General features: G+C 42.0%; 1 protein-coding gene across 9 annotated transcripts in view; it reads right to left on the bottom strand.

Annotated features, from left to right (window-relative positions):
• The window catches only part of osbpl8 (oxysterol binding protein-like 8), an 89,045-nt gene that overhangs the window by 37,449 nt on the left and 26,889 nt on the right, over window positions 1-24,707 (bottom strand). For 4 of the 9 annotated variants that reach the window (XM_078281363.1, XM_078281360.1, XM_078281357.1 and 1 more), the window contains 2 exons: window positions 10,461-10,497; window positions 5,613-5,783 (listed from right to left, as the gene is read on the bottom strand). In XM_078281363.1, coding sequence (XP_078137489.1) covers window positions 5,613-5,736 — 124 coding nt within the window. In that variant the 5' untranslated portion in view covers window positions 5,737-5,783; window positions 10,461-10,497. Of the gene's footprint in view, window positions 1-5,612; window positions 5,784-10,460; window positions 10,498-22,728; window positions 22,874-24,707 lie in introns of those variants that run through there. The other 5 variants (XM_078281361.1, XM_078281362.1, XM_078281365.1 and 2 more) reach the window with 5 other exon arrangements.

Below are 24,707 nucleotides of genomic sequence, written 5' to 3' on the forward strand. Positions count from 1 at the left end.
ACGGGATAGAAGATTTTGGCCATATCGCCCAGCCCTACATCAGATACGGTGTGTGATCCGTGAAAACCAAAAAACTTTTGGAGCCTATAATCTGTTTTGTTATTCTTTTAAGCTGATACCAGCAAGAAACCTTTTTCATCATGACAACACTGATGGGAACACAAAAGTCAGAACCAGCAGATAATCTTGCTTTGTAGTCATTCAGAAAGTGTATAGTAAATAAAATCTTTCTAACAGAAGAGTAAAGCTCAAAGGAAGCACACTGCAGACAAACTATGACACAGTAACCCACGAGCTGCAATACATCTGATACCATGCAGTGAAGGTGAAACACACACTGCAGACAGTAGGCCACATGCAGACAAACATCGAGTCTTACATAAACCCTACAAGGAGACCCTGTAAGCCTGGGATCAGCTTTGCAACAAAGAGGCTTTTGAATACGAGCCTACGGGCATCTTCTGTAGAACTCCTCTCCTCCAAGTCTCATCGTAAGAACATTTAGGCACTAAAGAATCAAGGATTGTGTCTATGTCCACATGACAAGTTAAGCAAAAGACATTAACATGTTACCTTGGTGTGAACTTCTATCCTCATGAGAGCCACCTCACATAGACAATGCGCGCGCACACACACACACACACACACACACACACACACACACACACACACACACACACACACACACACACAGTATAGCACAATACAGAAAGCAAGGAGACAGCACAGGTCAGATATTGGATTTCACATAAGCAGGTACAACTAGGACAACTAACACAGATGACAAGCAATAACAAGCACTACCTTGTCAATTGTCACTACTTCACACTGTACCTTGCTTTCCTTCAGGCTACAACTTCAATTTCTCACAGTAAGCGTCAATGCTGCAGTCAGTTCCACATTTGTAACAGCACTCAGTTGAAGCTGTTAAATGACTTCGCTCAACACAGCAAAGAAGTGTCCCAAGGTCAAGTGTTAACAGGACTCCAAATGTCCAAATCATGCTAAAATCCCTATTGCTTCAGGTCCAGGTTGCGTCGGTCCAGGCGAGAATTTGGCCGTCCGAGCATAGCTCAGGCCCAAAGGCCAAGATGTTCTCCATCACTTCGTCCTGTTCTCCTTTACTTCCACGGACTCTTTGTTATCTACGGTGAATATCTCCCCTGTCAAACTGTGTGCCTCTTAGAGCTCAGGCCTCTGGATCAACGCGTCGGCGGAGGGAGGACTGCTGGATTGGCAGTGGCCGAGGGTGCAGAAAAGACCAGCCCCCTTCATGTAATTAACCCCAACTGACGTGCCGTTATCCCTGAGGCTGAGTTTAAATCCATGCTGACCGCACCTGCTCTCTGCTCTTGCACTCCCTTCTCCGTTCAACTCACTTCCCTTCAAATAGGTTCTTCATTTCTTTTCTTTTTTTAAATCTCTTTCTCAACTCTCTCACTATCTATTCATCTTCAGTACATATTCTCTCCCCCTGCATATCTCTCTCTCTCTCTCTCGTAGACTCTCTGTTTACATGGAAAGACGACAGCAAGCCAGTTAAAGACGGCTAAAGCGAGAGCAGCTTCAAAGCCGATTGAGGAAGTCTTGTCAAACAACCTTTATTTTTGTTCTCAGTGAGTCATTAAGAAAAGAAGGCTCACTTGCCAGCCAGACCACAGAGACACCAGGGATTGTCTGTGCCTATGGCATGCAAACAAAACTCACAGCAGTCTGAGTTATAAACTAATAAGATTTGACTATAATTAGAAAATAAATAGGCAAACCTTTCTTTCAAACATGAAGCCAGAAAATAGCTATAGCTACATATATATATGTACTGAGCGGCTCTGTTCTCTGGTGGACAAATGTTGTGTTACAATATCTCACATCAGTCGATAATATTGGCCTAGCCGATATCTAAAGACTCTAAATTGCCAATAGGTGTGAGTGTGAAAGGTTGTCCGTCTCTGAAGCTTGATTTATAGTTCTGCAGTAAATTTAAGCCGTAGGTACGCACATAGGTACGTATGTAGGTACGCACGTAGGTATGCGTAGATAAGGACCCTATGCCGTAGCCTGGCGTGGACCTCCACAGAAATGTAACACAACAACTGTGATTGGTCTGGTTGGCAGCGTCGTATTTCCACCTACTTATTTCCGGGGGCTTCTTCTCCGTGAACAACATGAAAAAGAGCAGAGGGTTAACTTTTCCTGCTACAGCTTTCCGACCATGGTCAGAAAGCACAGGGGAGACATTTTGTCGGTACTCGCTCCGGAGCTAACCCCGTCACTCTCTCAGTTGCTCTCCACACACACGCCCCATGTGCTACAAACGATGCAGAAACACCCGCGCTCAAGTATAAATCCTTACAACGGCGTAGTCCACTTACGTAGGCTACGGCGTAGGCTCTGTGTAGAGCCTACGTACATCCATAAATCAGCCTTATGTCTCAGCCCTGTGATTGACTTGCAACATGTCAGGGTGTACCTCTCGCCCAATGTTAGCTGGGATTAGCTCCAGGCCTCCCCAAAGATCAGTGGGTACAGCTAATGGATGGAGAGTTAGCATTAGTTGCTAGAGGCACCATGGCTAAAATCAACAATTTTAAATTGGCTGTAAATGGGAAACCAGGTTTATTTGTTGTCTAGCAGCATCACGTTACCAAAATGAGCTGTGGAAAATGACTAGGAAAAAATAACTATCGTCATAGTCGATGTTCACACTATAGTTGTGAATTTTCACACAACTCCTACAATCTTCAGAAATAACTATGTCAGTATAACACTCATTACCTTGTGACTCTGGAGTAAAAAAAAATAATAAAAAAAACCTCAGTCATCTATGAGCCTTCAAACTAAGAAAAACAGTGACAGGATCTTTAAACATTGGTCAAGAAAAAAAAAGCATTGATGTGGTTTTACTGACTCTTCACAGATACAATTCTGGTTAGAAGGTGTGTATACATGTAGCCGCATCTGCTTGTAGGTTTTCTGCTGCTGTATCAGCACACGCTCTCAAGATTCTTTTATTTTATTATACTAATATGAGGCATAACAGTGTGAAGAACAGAAGCAGGTCTTTAACTACTACGGCTGTGTAAAGTGCATGAAGACTTGTCTAACTCTTGATAGATGCACCAAAACATTAATGACCACACACAGGCACATGCCCACATCTACGTGTCTATGGGAGTCAGGCAGTATAGTGTGTTATATGTTGCGTGAAGGGTCAAAAAGAGGAATGTGTATTTATTTCTATGTTATGCTCACTCCCTCTTGTGGTTGGACGTAGGCTTACAGCCCTTTTAAAAGAGGGGGGGGGGACAAGAAGAGCCGTTACCTCAAATGTATTATTTCAACAAAACTAGAGCTACACAAATGTGACCCAAAAGTTTAACAAACAAAAGGTAAAAGCCAACAAATCGAGCATTGATGAGTCACGTTTGAAATTACACACTTTATTGATTATTATGTCATGTTCTGTGTTTGCCGTGTTAGATTTGAAATAGCGTTAAGTGCAAATCTGCAACATTTCCTCGGTTTATCAAATCCAGCAACAAAGACATGCCCTCACAGCTTTCACATGAGACCTGTGATACTGGCAGACTATGAAACTGGTGGAGACTGGTGAGATGCCCTATCGGGATCAAAACCACCAGGCAACAGCAGGCCGAGTGTGTACTTTAAAGATTTCCCCATTTTCGCCGTGCGGTCATAAAATAAAACCTGACTATATGAATCTGTGAACAAAACAGATACTTAGAGGATGTACAAGTAAATCTGGCAGTCCACTAACCACAGCACACAAGCCACAAGAGGGCGCTATAACATAAGAACAAGGTCCAAGCAGTGTGAGGGGGTGATGTAAGACCCTAGCCAAATATACCCTTGAGTTTGTTTGCGCTTATGCATCCTCTATTTGATTTGTTCCTAATCGGTGGTCTAGGGATCCCCAGTAGTATGACTATCACTAGACCACAATGATGACAGACAGACGATGTCCGACCACACAGCCAGATTCAGATGACCTCTTGAAACAACAGCGGTCATTCTGTACTTCAGCAGTATTCAAAGAGCAACAGCAAGAGTATGACAATCAGCTAACCTAGTCTGGGGTTTACCACAAGTACACCTGCTGATTTATAATCCTATCCAATCCTATGTGATCTACCACATATTAAACATTCAATATCGCAGAATTACAAAAGCAGCACAAAGAGAGAGGATGTAAACCTGATCACCCTGCAGGTTTGTGGCTGTGCATCAGTAAACAGACTGGAGAAGAACCACTCTTCAAGTGAGCATGAGTCACTGTTTCTCCACCAGGAGTGTCTGGGAAAGGTACAAGCTAAACATAACACAGACAGCTTGTCCTGGGGCTAGAAACGTCCACAGTCACCCGTATGCTTTAAATTGTGAGTGTTGTCTTCAATCTAGGAAAACATAAACCAAGGTCAGGATGTATCAGCAGGTGTGTGTTTGGGTCATCGACACAGTAGGTTTTCATTTCAGGCATGTAGCTAGTGTTTTTATATGGAGCACGGTAGATTCAGTGAGCAGGGGGGAGTTTAGTGGCTTAGCTGTGTCCAGGGGCTACGTGGCTGCTGCTGCACTGATCCAGTCTGTGACCTTTCTGTTATGAGACGGCCGCTCTGACCATTCAGCAACCAATTCATATTCATGCGTTTTATCAGGACAATCGCTGCAGAGGAACTGGACTTTTGGCGTCAGCCTCATCACATAGAACTAGTATTACCAGAAAAGGTGAAGGGATTCATGAAAACCAGATCACTGGAGATCACCAAGACATTTAATCCCATGCAAATCTGCCATGTTAGGGAGACAGCTAAGGGAGGGATTACTCCCTCTCTGAATCACTGGTAGACTTTTAAAGCAATTCTAACTTTTGCTAAACAGCTGCAACTGTGGCAGCTAGTAGCAATTTTGAATTAATAGTACATGTTAAAATGTAGTTACAAGTAGCACAAGAAGAGAGGAGTCATGAAGTCAACTAACTGACTGCGGTAACCGCAAAAAGTATTTCTGTTCCAGAGTGAAACTAGGAGCAGCACAGTGCTGAGTATGGTAAAACTAAGGTATTATATGTATGTAAAACATGCTGTGTAAATGTATATTATGAATCTACGATGACGACATGTAAACATGAAGGAAGTACTGAGTATAAATGGCGAACAGCTAATTTACAGGGCAAATGGGAGGAAATGAGAAAACAGAAACTTGTTACTATAATATTGTAAAATATACTTACAAAACAGGGAAATTAGAAATATAGGTCTGTCTGGAAAAATGAATAGGGCTAGTTTTCTTTGTACTATGTAAACTAGTAAATAATGACCTGGGCCCCTATTTCTGAATTTCCAGTAGCTGTTTTTGCCATACAACTTTGTTTGTTTCTCTTAAATATGCTTTTTCCATCTTCCTGAATTGGAATGTGGTGTGAGTGCAGATCACAACAAGCAGAGTTAAAAAGATGTAAAGATATGAGTATATTTTCATCTTGATTTGATGCTGAACAAACCAAAGCTGACCTATAAACAAGACCGGTCGGAAATTTGAAACCTTGACTACTTGACATAAACAGTGGAGTGCAGAGGAAGTGTGTATCTTACCGTGTGTGTAGCTGACCCCCGGGCTGAGGGTAGAGGGGGTAGCAACGTGCTCCCTGTTGGGTGTTTGGAGGCCTGCCTCCTTCTCTTTCTCCTTGTCCCGCTCCTTCGCCTGGCGCTGGCTCATCCTGCCTGGGGTCAGAAGGACGGTGTCATCCCCGCACACTACGGCAGCTACAAGCAGAGAGCAGGAGCCACGGAGACAGCAAGGAAGGGAGGTGAGAGAGGAAAAGGAAGGACATGAGAGGAAAGATCAGACATGTTACCATCTTAATTCAGATCAGAAAACATCTACAGACAGCCCTCTTGTGGAGCATCTGCTAGGTGCAGCTTTCTGTTTCATAACACAGTTTGATAACTTACAGGTGCTGGTCATATAATTAGAATATCATGAAAAAGTTGATTTAGTTCAGTAATTCCATTCAAAAAGTGAAACTTTGTATAATGTATACATTCATTCCACACAGACTGATATATTTCAAGTGTTTATTTCTTTTAATTTTGATGATTATAATAATTATAACCCCAAATTCAGTATCTCAGAAAATTAGAATATTGTGACAAGGTTCAATATTGAAGACACCTGGTGCCACACTCTAATCAGCTGATTAACTCAAAACACCTGCAAAGGCCTTTAAATGGTCTCTCAGTCTAGTTCTGTAGGCTACACAATCATGGGGAAGACTGCTGACTTGACAGCTGTCCAAAAAGACGACCATTGACACCTCGCACAAGGAGGGCAAGACACAAAAGGTCATTGCTAAAGAGGCTGGCTGTTCACAGAGCTCTGTGTCCAAGCACATTAATAGAGAGACGAAGGGAAGGAAAAGATGTGGTAGAAAAAAAGTGTACACGCAATAGGGATAACCGCACCCTGGAGAGGATTGTGAAACAAAACCCATTCAAAAATGTGGGGGCGATTCACAAAGAGTGGACTGCAGCTGGAGTCAGTGCTTCAAGAACCACCACGCACAGACGTAAGCAAGACATGGGTTTCAGCTGTCACATTCCTTGTGTCAAGCCACTCCTGAACAAGACACAGCGTCAGAAGCGTCTCGCCTGGGCTAAAGACAAAAAGGACTGGACTGCTGTTGAGTGGTCCAAAGTTATGTTCTCTGATGAAAGTACATTTTGCATTTCCTTTGGAAATCAAGGTCCCAGAGTCTGGAGGAAGAGAGGAGAGGCACAGAATCCACGTTGCTTGAAGTCCAGTGTAAAGTTTCCACAGTCAGTGATGGTTTAGGGTGCCATGTCATCTGCTGGTGTTGGTCCACTGTGTTTTCTGAGGTCCAGGGTCAACGCAGCCGTCTACCAGGAAGTTTTAGAGCACTTCATGCTTCCTGCTGCTGACCAACTTTATGGAGATGCAGATTTCATTTTCCAACAGGACTTGGCACCTGCACACAGTGCCAAAGCTACCAGTACCTGGTTTAAGGACCATGGTATCCCTGTTCTTAATTGGCCAGCAAGCTCGCCTGACCTTAACCCTATAGAAAATCTATGGGGTATTGTGAAGAGGAAGATGCGATGCTCCAGACCCAACAATGCAGAAGAGCTGAAGGCCACTATCAGAGCAACCTGGGCTCTCATAACACCTGAGCAGTGCCACAGACTGATCGACTCCATGCCACGCCGCATTGCTGCAGTAATTCAGGCAAAAGGAGCCCCAACTAAGTATTGAGTGCTGTACATGCTCATACTTTTCATGTTCATACTTTTCAGTTGGCCAACATTTCTAAAAATCCTTTTTTGTATTGGTGTTAAGTAATATTCTAATTTTCAGAGATACTGAATTTGGGATTTTCATTAGTTGTCAGTTATAATCATCACAATTAAAAGAAATGAACATTTGAAATATATCTGTCCGTGTGTGATGAATGAATATAATATACAAATTTCACTTTTTGATTAGAATTACTGAAATAAATCAACTTTTTCATGATATTCTAATTATATGACCAGTACCTGTGTATATAACTTTAATTTATTTTTTTTTTCAAAAAAAGAGGTGTTCCATGAGTGCTGATAAGCTCAATATGTGGCTTGTCTCTTATCACTCCACCTTGTCTACCTGGTGCTAAGGAAGCATGAAGGAATGCTATTCCTGGGAGCTCATTTGGTTTGGCAGAGGACAAAAATGAACGTATCAAATTAGAACACAAGTTTTAGCTTTGTTTAAGGAGACACTCCTTATTTTTTTTTATTTTGTTATATGGTAGCTCCTAACAGTACTGATGTAAAACTCAACACAGCTTGAGTACGAAAACATCAACAATGAGCTAAGAGGCAACTTGGGAATTATTTTGAAGTGGAACTTCTTGGGTTGAGAAATAGAGTAGTTTCCCACAAGTGAAGATGGATTCAGTATTATGCAGGGCTGATACTAGGTTGCTCTAGCCAAAATATCACTTCATTTTGAAGCTTGCTTGTAAGCTACGACAGCGGGAGCTATTGGTTTGTATTGTTTTTCAGGCCTATTGATTTATTTTGATTAGAGCGAATCAGTTAGTCAGTATGAGTTTGGAGTCCCTCTTCAGCTGAGGGGTTGGCAAACAACTTCCTTTAAGTCAAGATATAAACTGAAGTGGATGTTGTTTTTTTTACACTATTCATTAGATACCACTAGATATTGGTACAATAATGTTTTTGAACAGGACATAGTGATCCTGGGCTTTTCGATGTTTAGGCTTGGTCTCTTTTACTCATCAGGTTTGGTCGAGTTCGCATTTGCATAATTTATATTTTTCCACATTAGCTGAGCTACTCCACAATCTTTTCACTAAGGATTATTATGGTACACACATCATCATCAAAGTAGTTCTTACTGAAAAGTCATTTTAATTGTGAGTTCAATTAAAAATTCCGTAAGGGGGATGTGATTTTCTTTTCAACGTAGCAAATGAGTAAGCTTCTAAACCCTGGTATGCGTATACACAAACACATATGGTAACAAAGATACTACATCATCCAGATCATAATTCAGGGGTGTCAGTGGCTGTCTATTTTATCAGATAACAGTGTGTTTCAGTGGTGTGAAAATGCAGCTGTGTATGGATGTGTGGTCTCGTAGGTATGGGTAAACCCTGAACACATGCTGACACACTTTCCCAATCGACACCAGAAAGGTGACAGTAGAAAAGAGGACAGTAGTCGAGAAAGAACCATGGAGACAGAAACACGCATGGTGACACACTTTCCCAAATTACACTGCTAGTGAGTTTAATGGTTTGAATCTCCACAACAGCAGTGAGAAACCAAGTGGCAAAAACACTCAAGAGTAGGTACTCTGTGATATTTAAAGGTCCAATATGTAATATATTTACTGTAATAGATCCAAAGGGTGATATTAAGGAAACATGCTAAGTTGAAATTCTATCTTTTCTTGCTTTCAACTGCCCAGTTTGAAATCCAGGCTGGGTTGCCAGATATATCTGTAAACACGTAAACCCAGCACGCTACAGCTGTAACGTTAGTACAGCCATGAAAGCAGCAACATAAACGAACAGGATCAACAGAGATAGATTCTACCCGACCTAAAAGAAAAAACGGCATGTTTCTAACAGTTGCGTGACCAGAGACAGAACAAACCCTGGTAAATATTGGAGATGTATTTGAAAGATGGAGACAGCTTAGAGCCCAAAAGGACGCCGAGTGGGCTAATTTCCTCCTGAACAGGTAAGCATTAGCTTCAGGCTAATTTATCACAGCTACAAGGAAAGGGCATTTTATGTCATTTCAACATTCGTGTAGCTACTCACATTGAATTATATAGCTAGAGTACCCGAGTTGGTTACTCGCAAAAACAATTGAGACACAGCCAGTAAAGTGATCCCGACTGGTCCTGGCTAACGCCGCCATGCTAACCCTGCTAACTGCTAACTTTACCGGAGGACCAGTCAGGCGGGCCACGGCTGTTTACAACATGTAGCCTGTTCAGCGGCTGGAGCCGACAACGGTGAGTTATTTGAAGCCAAGAGAGGGGGGCTGTAAATCGGGAGCGTTGTTGCCGTAATTCTAAGCCATTAAAGTGTGTTCAGTCGGGTGGAGAGGATGGCAAGGTAGTGGTATTTTTAGCGGTTCCTACCGTAATTCTAAACTGAGGAAGTGTGTCTGTCTGGCGTGTGGAGAGGACGGCGAGGTTGTTGTGTTTTTAGCGGTTCCTACTGTAATTCTTAGCTGAAAAAGTGTGCCTGTCAGTTGGGAACAGAGCTCCGCGTAAGCACATGCTTTTATGACTATCAATATAGCCAGCATCTAACGTTAGCTTCTCCGCTGTGCTGTGGAGTGATGTCTGGCTATGTGAGACAAGCGTCTAGCAACATGGTTGTGGATGCTGCGGTCTCAGCCTGGCAACCAACGTGAACTTCGAGTCTGGGGGGCGGGGGAGATGACTCTCTCCAGTATTTTGAATTTGTACTGCAGTTAACTATTTTAAACACTAGCTGTCAGTATTACATATTGCACCTTTAAGGAGGCAGTGGCTCTACAGACAGCTTATACAACTTGAATGTCAAAGAGACTGCATGCAAATGCTCCTCCATGACAAACTACAGTTAATGGTTTAGTAATGAGGGTGGACCTTTGCTGAATAAACTAAGGTGCTGGAGGAGCAATCAAAAGAACTATTAAGAACAGTTTAAGTACACAATACCATGGAAAATAAACACATTTAAGAGAACATTTGTCAGAGAAGATTGCAGAAAATGGGTGCATTAATATTAGCTTTTTGCCCCTACTTGAAACACACACACACTCCCTTATGTTCCATCTACCCCAAAAATACCAGCTATGACCCTTCCCCTGACTGTGTGCACTACCCTTAGCTCTTCCTCTGAAAGGGGACTGGCTTACCGGAGGTGGCATGGTGCTCTCTCAACTCGGCATGGTGCTAGCAGGGGGAAAGGGTGGAGAGACAGAAAAAGGAGCGGAAGAAAAGTGATAAGAGAGGAACACAGAGACACAAGAAACAGAGAGTGAGATGGATTGAAAAAGTGTGTCAGAGATTTTGGATAAAGATTAAAGGAGAGGAAGGGGAGAGGGGCATCCATCATGTGTTGTTGACCAGATGTTGGCAGTGGTAGGTTTGCGTGCAGCAGGATGGACGATAGTGGGCAGCATCAGCAGGAGCAGCAGGAGAAGCCGCAGCCACACAGGGGGACAAAAAAAGAAATAAAAAAAGAGGAGGAGACAAGAGACAAGAACAAAAGAAAAAAAAGACATTAGTTTAACCAAAATGTTAACAGAGGACACCACTTGACACAAAACTGGCAACAGATCGGGACAATGGCAGAGATAATGATGGGGGATTGGGTAATACAAGAGGATTGAATGAACGGACATTGCCACACTACACACACACACACACACACCCCCACACACACACACACACACACTAGACACTACACACACACACTTTGTACTAGCTTGCAAGAGCAAATGCTTATATGTCATCGGATCTGACATTTACTGTTGCATTCATCCATAACTAAAACACCACTAAAATAATAACGATTAGCCATGTCTCTCTTTATCAGACCTAAACCGATAGTGTTCAATTTAGTACTGCAACCGATTACTATTTTCATTATTATTACTGAATTATTATTAAACAAGCTAAAAGTCCACAGCAAGCGGCTCTGTGAGGCAGGACTTTGGCACAGTGGTTCTTTGAGCTAAACACTGACTAGCATGGCAACATCCTCACAATGCTCATATGCTGCTGATGTTTACAGCAGCAAGTATAATGGTCAACATTTCACTTTAATGTGTACTTTACTTTAATTATATATATATATATATATATATACACACACACACATACATATACATACATACATAAGTACATATTTACATATACTATAATTCCTCCTGAGAAGCATCCACATGTGTGTACAACATTTCATTAGAATCTTTTTCACTCAAATCCACATATGTCAACTTCATGGTGACACTAGAGGAAAAGTCAGAGGATACATCATCTAGGAACCATTAATGTCCATCCATGTGATATCTCACAGGATAAGGGAACATTTTGACCTGCTGGTGGTGTAGAAGGAAAAGTCAAGGGATCACATAATTATTATTCATTAAGATTCATCCTCTCTGCACTATAAGTGCCCGTACCAAATTTAATCGCAGACTGTTTTTTATCTCTTTCATTTAAAAGAGGTGTTACCACAGTGCCATCTAAAAAGTCCAACCCACAGATCAGCTATAGGAGCCAGATGTTGAGCTCTGGCCACACACACACCTCCACCTGTTGCTGATAAGCAGATCACGGAAACACTTAACAGCTGGCCACAAACTAATAACTTTTGCCCAACATGGCCATCCTCTGTCCTGCAAGCAACACATCGGCAGCAGTGAAGCAGTAACCACGCTCGCGTTCACAATCATCTCTCAGACTCAAACAACACATCGCAGAATAGTCCTAATCTCTCCATCCTCAGGAGGACATTTGGCTCTGTGGAACTGTCCATTTAACAAGATCCTAATTAGGACACGCTGGAAATCCGTACGGCTGCAGTGGATAGCGTGAAAAACTGACGTCACAGTCATACCTGGAACTACGACGGATTGTACTAATCCAGTCAGACCAAACACAACCACAGACAGATGGTGATTGGATATTGCTCAGTTAATCGGGAAGGGGAAAACAAAAAGCCAAGTTCTGATTGGCTAGGAACCTTAGAGCCACTGTCTGAGAGGATACACAATACAAAGAGCTGCTTACAACAATAAGGCAAACGGATTTAGAAATTGTCACTGAACGTCAGAGGTCAGTCAACATGGCTTTGTGGAGAGGCATCAACAGAGTGGTTTTCTAATTTAGACTTGGCTCAGCTCATTCTCCCGTAGTGGGAAAGCACAGTTACACTTTGGCCGCTCCCTCAAGGGTGGCAAAACACTGACCTACAGTCATGGGGTCATGGCGGTTACAGACGTGTGTTGCTGGAAGGATTCCTAGATAGTTCGTCCAAAATAGCCCAGGGATCCAAATCAATAATCTTCTGCTTTTGCCAACCTGTATGATAATGCTGCCATCCATGATCACAGTGAGTCTAATCCCAAAACAAGTCAGATCACATTCTCTGTTTGGTTCAACAAGAGATAAACTAGGGCTGAAAGATTTGAGGGGGGAAATCAAATTGCAATTTTCCTGCCAGATATTTTGATTACGATTCGATTTGTGATTATTTTTTTAGCCACAATATTGCAAATAAAGTAATAAAAAAAATGAAAAATCCACTGAAATAAAGGACATTTCTGTAAACAATCTGTGATATGTAACATTATTCCAGCATTTATCTTGTAAAAAATAATAGTAGTATAACAATGAAAAGTTACACCAAACATTCAACTAAATATTTCTCATTTGATTAATCGCTGTCTTCGCAATTAGCTAATCGCATTCTTTCAAATCGCAATTTCAATTTGAAAACGATAAACTCGTGGCAACTATTGCAAATTTCCTTGACTGACAGACTGACGTGTGAACCCGGCTCGGATGCTCTTTATGAAAGCCTCATCTGATGATTAGTGCTGATTAATTATGCAGTGTGTAGGAGTGGGGAGGAGACGGTCAGAAGGGCTATGAATAATCTTAAAGTGTCACTTATAAAAACAATATAAATTATGACAAGCAGCCTGAGAGGAGTTTTACTGGAACAGTGTAATGAGAGACACTGTTGGATCACTGCACGTGGCAGGCCTATATTAGCATTTGAAAAGCACTCTTAACTATACATTGATCAATCAAGCTGTGGAGGCTGGTGGGTGACTCAACTGTAGGGGGGAGGGGCACAGTAGATCTAAATGCATGACAGGCCAATCGAAGGGTTTCTTTCTGGTTCAAGTTGACTCATTCAACGGCGTTGAGATTCTCCTGACGGCACAGAGAATCAGAAATGGAGGACAAACCTATTGTCGCCGTCTTAGGGCACCCGGAGCTCTAAAGGCTCTGACACATCCACCTGACGTCGGCAGAAAAGGCAGTCGGACTGACTGCCTCCCCGAGTTGATCAAAAAAAGTGCCTCGGAACACACCGAAGCGACGCCAACTTGAGCGTACGTTCTGCACGTGTGCGAGACGCAATACGTCTCCATAACAGCAGGCGCCGCTAATCTGTATTGTCGCCGAAATGACGGAACATCTCTCTAGACCTAGTTGACAAAGAGCACGCTGTCATTGTTTTCATCAGAGTGTGTGGATAGTAGTGAAGAAGGATCGTTGTTGTCATTACTCGCTGAACGGAAGAAAATACGATGGCTAGTAATAAGAAGATACTGGCGTTGTCAGCTCTCGTTCACTGATTCGCTAGTCAAGGGCTAGCACTCCACCAATCGGATTGGTCAAGGAGTCCGACTGCCCACGGGGTTTCAGTAAGTCAAATCGGCCAAAATGAACGTCGGCGGCTCCTCCAACTAACGACGGCATGGAACACACCAAACAGACTTGAGTCACCGACCTCGCCAGACTGTCCGACCGCCGATAATCTGGTTGGTGCGTCAGCGCCTTAAGAATCAATGTCAGTACTGTACAGAAACAGAACAAAGAAAAGGACAGAGCGAAGCCATAGGACTACACGCTAAGCTCAGAAAATACATTTGTTACTTGATTCCAGCTATCGGTTGTACTTCACTACTGTGAATATTCACGAGCTACAACGGTGAAAATTCTTAAGCTATTATGCTGCTGGGGGATCGGGATCAATTACACAGTTAAGAGTCAGAGAAAGTTTTGAAATGCATCTTACCATTATGAATCTAAGCTGGGACAAAGCCTGTACATCCAGTATGGATCAATTAAGCATAAGCATCCATTTACTGCAGCCAGCGTTGACTTCTGATTACTTTTTAAATGTGGGCTCCTCCATTTATGTTACATAACTCTCATCAGACAGTAGAGTTGCATTGAAACACTGATGTCTCTTTATACAAGAGATACCAGAGAGAGACAGCATCAGCTACAGAGAACATGATCAGATGTAACAATACTTATGATATGAAGCACAGGGAGATTACTATTAATAAATAAATGTATGATTATGATCTTTTCTGGAATGTGTATAGTGAACATATCAGGGAGAAAAATACATTCAAATGTTAAAATAATATCACCAGTACTCCATAATCACAGTCATGTTAAAAGGCTTTTCCAAGGCTGTGACAGGTAAAATAGCACTCACACAGCAGGCACTGGGAAAGATGACAGCTGACAATCGTGATGTTTGTTTTAAAAAAACGACAAGAATTTCCATTCCCAGTCCCACACGTGTACTCTTATGAGCTGCCCAATGCAACCACATTATTCTGTCAGACAGCAGTTGGACTACCTGCAGGTAGTGTGAGCCAGTTTTCATGTAAACCAAACAGCAGGTCTGAGACAAACCAGGAGTTGAGGCACCAGGATGTTAGTGAACGAGGTCACAGATGTGCATGTATGACTGTCCGACTCCGAAGTGATGTCAAAAACTGAAAATACAGAAAATGAGGCTGGACATAATAATAATAGCTTTATTTATAGATTTATTTGATTTAGATGAAGTCTGATGATATGATTTAAAGAAAATAGACTCACACATTTAGTTTCCAATGAGTCTGTTCTACCATGAAGGACAAAACCTAATTAATTAAATGAATTAATCACTGCAGTTGGATCACTGGTTCACCTCAAACCCCCTCTTTCACCCCCTCAACCACTCTTTCCATCAGGCAGACGGTACAAAGTTCCACTCGCACATTACAAAACATCTTTCATCCCCTCTGCAATAAGCACGCTGAACAACATAAAATAGGCACTGCAAAGCTGCTGTTTTGCATGTTTTCAAATGTGTTTGTTTTAAATGTTTTTAGTGAGCCCGCCGAAGGAAAATTTCTGTCACTGCTTTGGGTGACAGACAATAAAGCTATCTATCTATCTATCTTAGAACAGTGTCACAGCATTTATATTCATATTTGGTTTGAGCAACTTTGAGGTGAAAATGACTCAAGTTTGTGTAGCACTGCATGTATGTCAGACAACCGTCCCTGAATAAAAAAAAACCAAAGGTAAAAAACGACGACAACAGAACAGTGTCATCATGTCATCTCCCGGTGTAGTGTGGTTGTTCAGTTCTGCTTCAGGGGGAAGACTGAAAAGCTGCTATTTTAGAACAAGGCCACATTTAGCGGTCTGCCTTTTCTCTGGCTTTCAGACCAAAGCCAGCAGCCTGCTGCGCTGTCATGACAATGACATTGACATACAAGGACAGTGGAGGAGATGCTCTCAACTATAAATATTACAAGTTCTGTCTGAAGCAGGAACATAAAGCAAAAGAGAGGGCAGTAAAGGTGCACAACCGGTCGTGTTTTCTTTTCATTTTGAAAGAAGCTAAATTCGCGACCCACTTGGGAGGTTTTATATTTGGTTTATTTAATGTGCAAATAGCAAATTTATTTCCAATATCTGTGCTTTCATCATCACAATTTACAACCATGTTGATCCCCCTTTGCTTCGGTTTGCCACCTTGCAAACCATTGGTGACAAAGGGACTGCTTGTTAGGCTAATTAGTGAACAACTGTAGCTGACAAGATAACCACCAACATGCTAGCCAGTCGGGAACATGCTAGTGCTGGTCAGTCACAATAGCTCCCTGAGCTCCTTTCTGTGTGCTCCAGATTCTTATTTCCATATTCATTTCCACACTTGCACATACAGTACATTCTCTCCATTGCATCCCACCTATACCAGTTTAGTATAGTCTGTTAAGAATTAATTAGAATCAACCCAGAGACAGACTAAGTAAAGTAATTACTAGCCACAAAAACTCCTACAGGAAACACTGCCGTAAACACAGCGAGCTCTCTCTGTGTCTGAAAAGATGAAGAGTGCTTTTGCAGGATAAAATGCCATGACATATTACATAATGTTTAAACATCACTCGCAGCACAATTCTGACCCAGTTTCTTCTTAGTAGCAGGGAAAGAAGAGATAGCAACAACAGCTTTTTCCTCTTTTTTTTTTTTCTGAAGGGCACCTTTTGCCATTTATTCAGCTAAGAATTAGAACATGTTGATATGAAGGCAAAACCTAAATGCTGGTCTAATACTCAATGGACTGTCCCTATATATTTAGATATAGATAGCTTAAAAAAAATAAGGTAACAAATCCTCCACTCCAGTCTGTGTACTGTACAAATTGTTGTAGTAGCCTATGAATACATGTTGTCATGGAAAAAGATTGAATATTGAGAAGATAATGATATAGGAAGAGACTCAAAGAGAACATCCTCTTTCTACTGCAGGTGCCAGACTGCTGCTGAGCAGCTGAGTCATCACTGGCAGCTATTTCAGTGATGGTTACAATCATTATTATTTATCAGTTTGTTTACTCATAATACTGTATGCTTGCTGCAAATAGCTTGCTGCAAATAAAGATGGGTAACAAATTATTGGACAATTCCAACATAAAGTGCCTTAGTAAGGTGCTGTTCCACGATCCTCCAGAATAGCTTCAGTGCTTCGTGTCGTAGTTTCTCCAAGTCTCTGAACTCTACTGCAGGGAGGAACAACACACATTTCCTCATTTGGTGTTTTGATGTCTGCCTAACAAGATATTCCATAGATCTGGTGACTGTGAAGGCCATAGCCTATGACTCACATCATTTTCATACACAAAACTTTGAGTTAGCGTCATTTCCTGTATGGAAGCATCTTCCCGGGGCTTTGAGGCTCGGCAGCTACGTGGCAGTGCCCCTCGCCTGCCACAGGCTGCGGTCAAGTGAGCCCAGTTTGGATTTTGATGCTTGTCTATTTGGGGCATTACGGTACGTGGGCTTGGCGCAAGCCAAAAAGGACGAAGAAGGAACCATCTTTGACCGGTCATACAAACATTTCCTCCATAGGTTAGTTTCATATGGTTTTACTGTACAGCCTTTTGGTATATTTAAAGAGAAAGTCATCTAAAATGATATTACAATAATAATAATAACATAATTTCCTCATATTAGAATTTTCATTAAAAAAAATCCTTAAAAGGTTAGCGGAAAGTTCCAATGGACTTCTGTTCAGGATGAGCTAATGTCAAATTTCATGTGATTTTACTGTACAGTTTTCTTTTTTTTTTTTTTTTAATTAAAGACTTTAGACAGCTTTTAAGACAGATCAAAAATGGAGCCCCTTTTTTAAATTAAACCCCCTCCTCGCCAATGAACCAATTCCACACCATTGTTGTAAGAAACATCTCTAGGATGCACCGGGAAGCATCATCAGTGATGTGCCTGGGGTCATCAGGGGGTTTCGGGACTTTCAACATCTTACCCCCTCCCTCAGCTGGGGTTGATCAAGTCCCAGCTTGCATCCCAGTAGCACCAATCCATGAGCTTGCCCTCTTTATCCAAAGAGATCAGGCATTTTATAGTGTCTCACAAAAATGCCATTGAACTCCTCAAAGTGAAATTGTTGGAAATCTATGTCGATTAACTGCTCAACATGTTTATGTAAAATGGTGACAAGCTATTGTGTTGTTATTGAGGTTGTGCCCTGGGAGTGCCAACAGCCAATTTAGGTTAATGAGAAAGTCTCCCGCCTACCGACACACTATAATGAACTTACTCACAACAGCTGATGTAACACTGGATTAATCAGCAGTATATACGAAGCCAAGCCAAGAGCTTTGTTATTTCTGAAGCTAATTACTGGGATTTATCTGTTTAAATGTTTATATACGGGGCATATATTAGCAGTAACCAAAGAAAAGCAATTTAAAGTGTTTGGCCTATTTCCAAGAGCTTGAAAGTTTGTTAATACATTTGAAAATTTTCCTCATAAAACAATTGCACACTTCCTGACAATTGTAATCCATCTAATTCAAATACCTGGAATTTGTATTCTCTACCAAACCCCACTGCAAATACTCTGAAAACAACTAAGTTTGTAGTTTCCAAAGCAAAAAGCACATGACGGTATCTTGTTTCATTCTCTGTGCCTGCCCTAATTAGGCAACTTGATACAAGCTGTCCTCTAGAGACGTCCGAATCAAGAGTTTTTGCCCCAGATGCTGATCCTGTAAGTGGCGATCAACATTACTGAAAGGACAAATTCTCTGAGAAGTAGAACTATCATCAGTATCATGAGAGAATGTCAGCCTTACTTCCTGCATGAAGATAAGCACAAACTGTAAACTACCGACATCAAAACAAAGACAGATAGTATCTTCGGCTGGTTTCAGGGAGGCATTCATACTCCTCTTTAGGGTTCTGGGAAACCACGAGAGTAAATTACAGCACACGTTAGAATTAAACTGACCCGGATTCAGGTAACAACCTGAAAGCTAAGGTCACATTTTTATACAAAAAGCAATGTTTCTGATTAGTGAGAACTTATTACCACAAACAATAAAACATGACTATTCTAAGATATGACATCAAATTGACTGATGATTTCTACACAAACACACAATGTATTTTAGTTGTTTTACAATCTTGCTCTATAATTCACAATAAAAAGACTTTCTGGATTATAGATAGCTCAAAGTCATAGAATACAAAAAAAGTGTGTTCATTAGGAAAAAATAGCAACATAACACACTTTCATGGTAAAACTGAGGATACTGCACATCACATCTGTGCAATGCAAAATAATTTTGCAGGCATTTGTGACGTGCCAAAGTGCCATGATAGTGCATTTCACCAACTCTTAATTCTCCTCTGCAGCACAAGCCAAGTGTGAAAACACACTCAGAGTCTGGGCCAGCGTGCGGTGGTGTCAGAATGGCGTCATCCATCAAACAACTGACACATCCATCAGCACGAGGTGGGTCCATGGCCAAAGCCTGAGTTCAGGCAGGCAGGGGGGCGACTATATGAGGTGCAGATCTTGTGAGCTGCCCATATAGTGGCTGATTTACAGCTGCAGTGGAACTGCAACTCGACCATAAATAAAAATGTCTAATCATAGAGGCCAGAGAGTGCGGCCAGAGTCGGCTCTGTTGGCCAAGATACTGTCCAAAGGAGGACCTGAGCCAAGGCAGTAAACACTATTCACTGCTCACTCATTTCAAAAGTAGACAGGAAGGTAGGAGCTACAATCGTGCAATCTATCAGAATGAGCAGCCTTTAAAGGCAGTTACACACCAACCAGACGGCCGACCCCTCGGCAGAAAAGGCAGTTGGACTGATCAGTCTCCCCGAGTTGGTCAAAAAAGTGCCTCGGAACACACCAAAGCGACGAGACGTAATACGTCTCCATAACAGCAGGCGGTGCTAATCTGTATTGTCACCCAAAAAAGGAAAACCGGCAGCTGATTGTACGAAGGCCGTCAGCTCCTCCAACGGACGACGGCACAGAACCGAACAGACTCGAGTCACTGACCTCGCCAGACTGTCCAACGGCCGATTATCGGCTCGGTGTGTAACTGCTTTAAGTCTATTAAAATGTCTGTGTTGACTGCATAGACAGACAATAGGCAGATGGAGAGCAAATGAGGAATTACAGAGTTTACATTTCCTCCATGGTGCATAAAAAACTGCATTTCATAAACTGTCTAGAACAGTGGTTTTCAAGTTCAAGTTCAACTTTATTGTCATTAAGAAGCATTGAATTTCACTGCTCTGGCTACTTCCCTGCAGTGCACAGAAAAATGACAATGGATACACATGAGCACATATGCATACACACGCACCCCTTCATGTGTGTATGTACAGTGTCCACACGTCATACATGCACAACATAGACAAAAACTCACCCGTATACATACAGTTATGTATGGGCTAATAGATAACATGCATACATGAAACTCCTCTTAGAGGACTCAACAAGGTTTTAACGTCAGACACTTTGAAAACCTAAGTTCTGGAACTACAGTTCCCATCATTTAAGAGATGTAAACAGGAAGTATAATTATGCTATGGAGTAAGTTAGTTAGCTATGGGCTACACTTTGAGCCCTGATTCTTAGCTATATTTGTTTACATTTTCAAATTGGCACCATTAGCGATTAGCAGCTCCTGTTTGTAATGTACCCATACAGGTACAGACAACTACCACTGGGATTATTTTGATACTGAAGGAGGTTTTTCGTCTATGATAGCAGATGTATGGCCATTTAGTCATGATGGCCACCAGAGATAATGATATCCTTAGGAAGTAGAAGTCACAATATAAAAATATGTGTATCGTGTCTGTGTTAAGATGTGACTGAGCTATGACTAAGAGAGCGGAGTCTCTTATTTGACTCAAATGGCAGCAATTCACCTCACGTTGTGTCTTTGCCTCACGTCTCTCCCTCTGCGTTTCCCCCCTTCAACTATCCTGTGCCTCCCTGGGAAGCCTCACAGTTTGGAAACCTCTGGTCTAGGACAATATCATTCAAATATGCACACATCTAAAGAGATTGATAGTGTATAAACATTTCCACCTAAGACGTTACGGGCTATAGTTACAGCTTCTTATTGATTTACATAAGATGATCCCTCAATGAATTCTATACAGTGAGGAAGCATTATACATATTTTAAATGTGAGAGAAAGTGAGCACTGGTAGCAGATTGGTATTGCTATGCAGATACCGTGAGTTTAGGTATCGAAATCTGTCTCAGGAAATAAACAGCTGTCTTGAACCTAAAGTCATGGTGTAAACATGTAGGCCTACACCAATACTTCTTTTCACTACATCGTATCATTTGCTCACTAGGGGTCATGAATGGCCACTTAATAAAAGTATCCTTTTCTTATTAGTATTCAAAAGAATACTAAGAAACACGTTACAGCTAATGCCTCTAAAAGTGGTTGTAATATAAAATGTGTTGGAGTGTTGGTACTGAACTACAATTAAATGAGTATTTTACTTCTGCTGCTTCGGCACAGAAACGGCACAGACAGAAAAGGAAATCTGTCCATGTTTTATCTTTCATGAAGAAGGAGCATGGGGGTGGGGAGGAGGATTTTGGCTCGACATTCGACCTCAAACAGGCTGCAGACAGCATTTCATTAGACTGAAGCATTTCAGCACGTCAGCCTTCAAAACCGGTGAAGTGGGGGGTAGCTAGGTGGGTCCACGGGCCTCACAGAGAGTGAGAGTGGAGTCTCGGTTTCATCACTGCAGGAGGGGGGGTTTGGGGCTAAGGGTCAGGGTCCTTAAGAGGAAGCAGCATGGTGGCAATATTGAAGATCTACAATGGTTGTGATGGAGGAATCATGTCACCAGCAGCTGCTCAGAATGAATGAACACAGGCCTATCAATCTGATTACACTCACTCCCGACCAGCTGCCTGCACCCCTGTGCTGCAGCCAACATTCCTGCAGAGTCTCTTTATGGGCAAAAAAATAAAAACAACAACACAATGATTCCTGGTAAATCCCAGCAATAGATAACTGGGTAATTTGCTTTATTCCAATGAACCACACACATGGTCAGACATTTAGTTAGCAATTAGGAATCTTGTTTAGCATTTTTGCTGTTAATTTATAATATATATATATATATATGATATAAAAAAAGAAGTGCTGTACTTAAAAGCTTCACTGGGTTTTAAATTGGACTTGAGAGCGCTGCATTAAGCAGCTATCCTGTTTCTATAATGTACTTGATTTTGCTCATCCTCTGTTGCAAGCAACCAAAGACGGACCTCCCCTCTCTGCCATTAGCCTTGATTAGAGCCATGGTTTGGCTATCAGCCTGCAGCAGTCCAACCCGTTCAGACACATTCAAGGATCTCTCTGAAAAAGGACTCTTAAGCAACTAAGAGTTTGCCAAGCTACTATCTCCACCACGCTAATAGAAGCAGCGTGCTCTCCGTTAGGTATACTGTCCATGAAGCTCTTGAGCAAAAGCGTGGCAGTGAGTGTTGGCCTTCATTCAGTGACAACATACTGAGCAAACAACAAGCTGGAGTGGAAACAACACAGTAGCCTCTGTGTACAAGTGTGAAACCTTATCCCAAAGACAAGCCTGAAGCTTTAAAAGCTCCATTTTATGGCAACACCACATGACAAATTATTATCTAAGGCTGATTGTCAGTTTTTTTAACATGTTTACATCCTATTGCAGAACAAAATTCTTCAAATTCACACTCGGTCTGAAATGCACTCTAAGCCGCCCACTCCTGTTTCCCGTTTTGACAGTGTTAAGGTTCACTTACAGAAAAAGAGGAAATGCGTACCGTATGTCAGTCAGCCGAGGGAGGTGAGCTTGCCGCTGCTACAGCTTCTTGGTCAGACTAAACCTGGTACGACAAGCCACTGAGCTCAGCCCTGTCTCTCCCACACACACTGACACACACACTAAAGGGAGGAGACAAGGCAGAGAGAACAAGCATGCGAGAGAATTCTAGTGTCTCTCTCTCTCTCTCTCTCTCTCTCTCTCTCTCTTTTCTTCTACTAGTAACTGTTCTAATCTGTAAATGTGTTCCATCACTATCATTTGTTCATTCTTCCTCAGCTTTTCCATCCTTCATTTCCTCCCTCTCTCTATATTGCACCTTCCATCATGCATTTTGACTACAATGCAACTCTTAAACATTAAACTTTCTGACAAACATTGTCTGACACACAAACCAGCAAAACACCACACAACCACAAACAAGGAAGTGGGCTGTCGCTGTTTATAAAAGGCTGAACTAAAAGCCACAATCACAATCTGGTGTACTGAAGCCGTTATTAGTGCAAGTCAGAGCTCCGGGTACACCCTCGAGCAGAGCTACTGTAACCACACGGCTCCTCCTCGTGCTCTTGTTGGCCGAGGCCCTTCTGCACCAATAAACCAAATTGGCCGACCCAATCTCCCGGACCATCGTGGAAAATCACCCCGGAGGACGACGCACGCACAACGCAGCCACCCTGTGACCTTGTTATGGGCCCAATATTGCAAGCTTTAATGCACTCTCCTGTGCTGCTGTTTCCATTAACCGACTTAACTGTTTGCCACACACCACAGAGCAGGGGGCGTTTAAAGATACAATGCCATATGTAATGCACATATGTTGAAGAGTTTCTTACAGATGCATTAACCAAAGGTCGTTTCTAGCTACAGCAAGACACTGGATTCCATTTGATTTTAGTTTTTTCTTCTACTAGAGTAAATCATCTGCAAAACCAGATTCAGCCAAATGGTTGGTCATCAACAAACACATTTAGTCTCCTCAGGCAAGGTGAAACTGAGCCCTGCTTTGTTTACTTTCACAACAGAACATTTGTGTCTGCAATTAGGATGAAAAGGGTGGGTGATGGTAAAGCAGTACAAGCTTTACAAGTAGTTAAACATTGCTGCTCTCAGAAATGACATGACAGCAGCCTGCTGCGGTTCTCACCAAATTTGTCACCCGATTGCTTGCAATTCAATTCAGTTTTATTTTATTTATAGTATCAATCAAGACCACACTATAATTTATAAAGACCCAACAATTCCAGTAATTCCCATACTTCCCCCAAGAGCAAGCATTTAGTGCAGTGGCGAGGAAAAACTCCCTTTTAGGCAGAAACCTCGAGTGGTGAAAAAAAAACTTCCTTTTAGGGAGAAACCTTGGACAGACCCAGGCTCTTGAAAAATATGATTTAGAACTCGATAACTTGGAGCGTGACTGTAAATGTTCTGTGAAAAAAACTTAAGATAGCATGAAAACTCAACCTGTCACCGGTGTTGTTCTCTAATCTCCCTGGCCATATTTTTTGTTTTCTAGTCGATATGTGAATGTGTCTGTTGCCAGGTAAATTCTTTTAAGGGTGTGCTGGGCTATTTCTTGGCGACCAGACTACACTCCAGGAAGTGACTAGGCCTGGCCAAGAAATAGGCACACAACCCCCCATGAAACCCCAACGTCTTGTTTTTATACTTTTTTGTATGGATTAAACAAAAAAGATATAGGGCCCTATTTTAACGATCTAAGCACACTGCGTGAAGTGCCTGGTGCAGGTGCGTTTAGGGCGTGTACGAATCCACTTTTTCTAGTTTAACGGCGGAAAAAAGGGTCCGTACGCCAGGTGCATGGTTCAAAAGGGTTGTACTTAGTGTCTTAATTAATCATAGGTGTGTTGTAGGCTTAACGTGCAATAAACCGAGTGTCGTCTCCCATTCCCTTAAAAGCCAGGTGCGTTTGGACCTTGGCGTATTGCTATTATGATG

Source organism: Sander vitreus, chromosome 23 (assembly GCF_031162955.1).
Source record: "Sander vitreus isolate 19-12246 chromosome 23, sanVit1, whole genome shotgun sequence".
Taxonomy (NCBI): domain Eukaryota; kingdom Metazoa; phylum Chordata; class Actinopteri; order Perciformes; family Percidae; genus Sander; species Sander vitreus.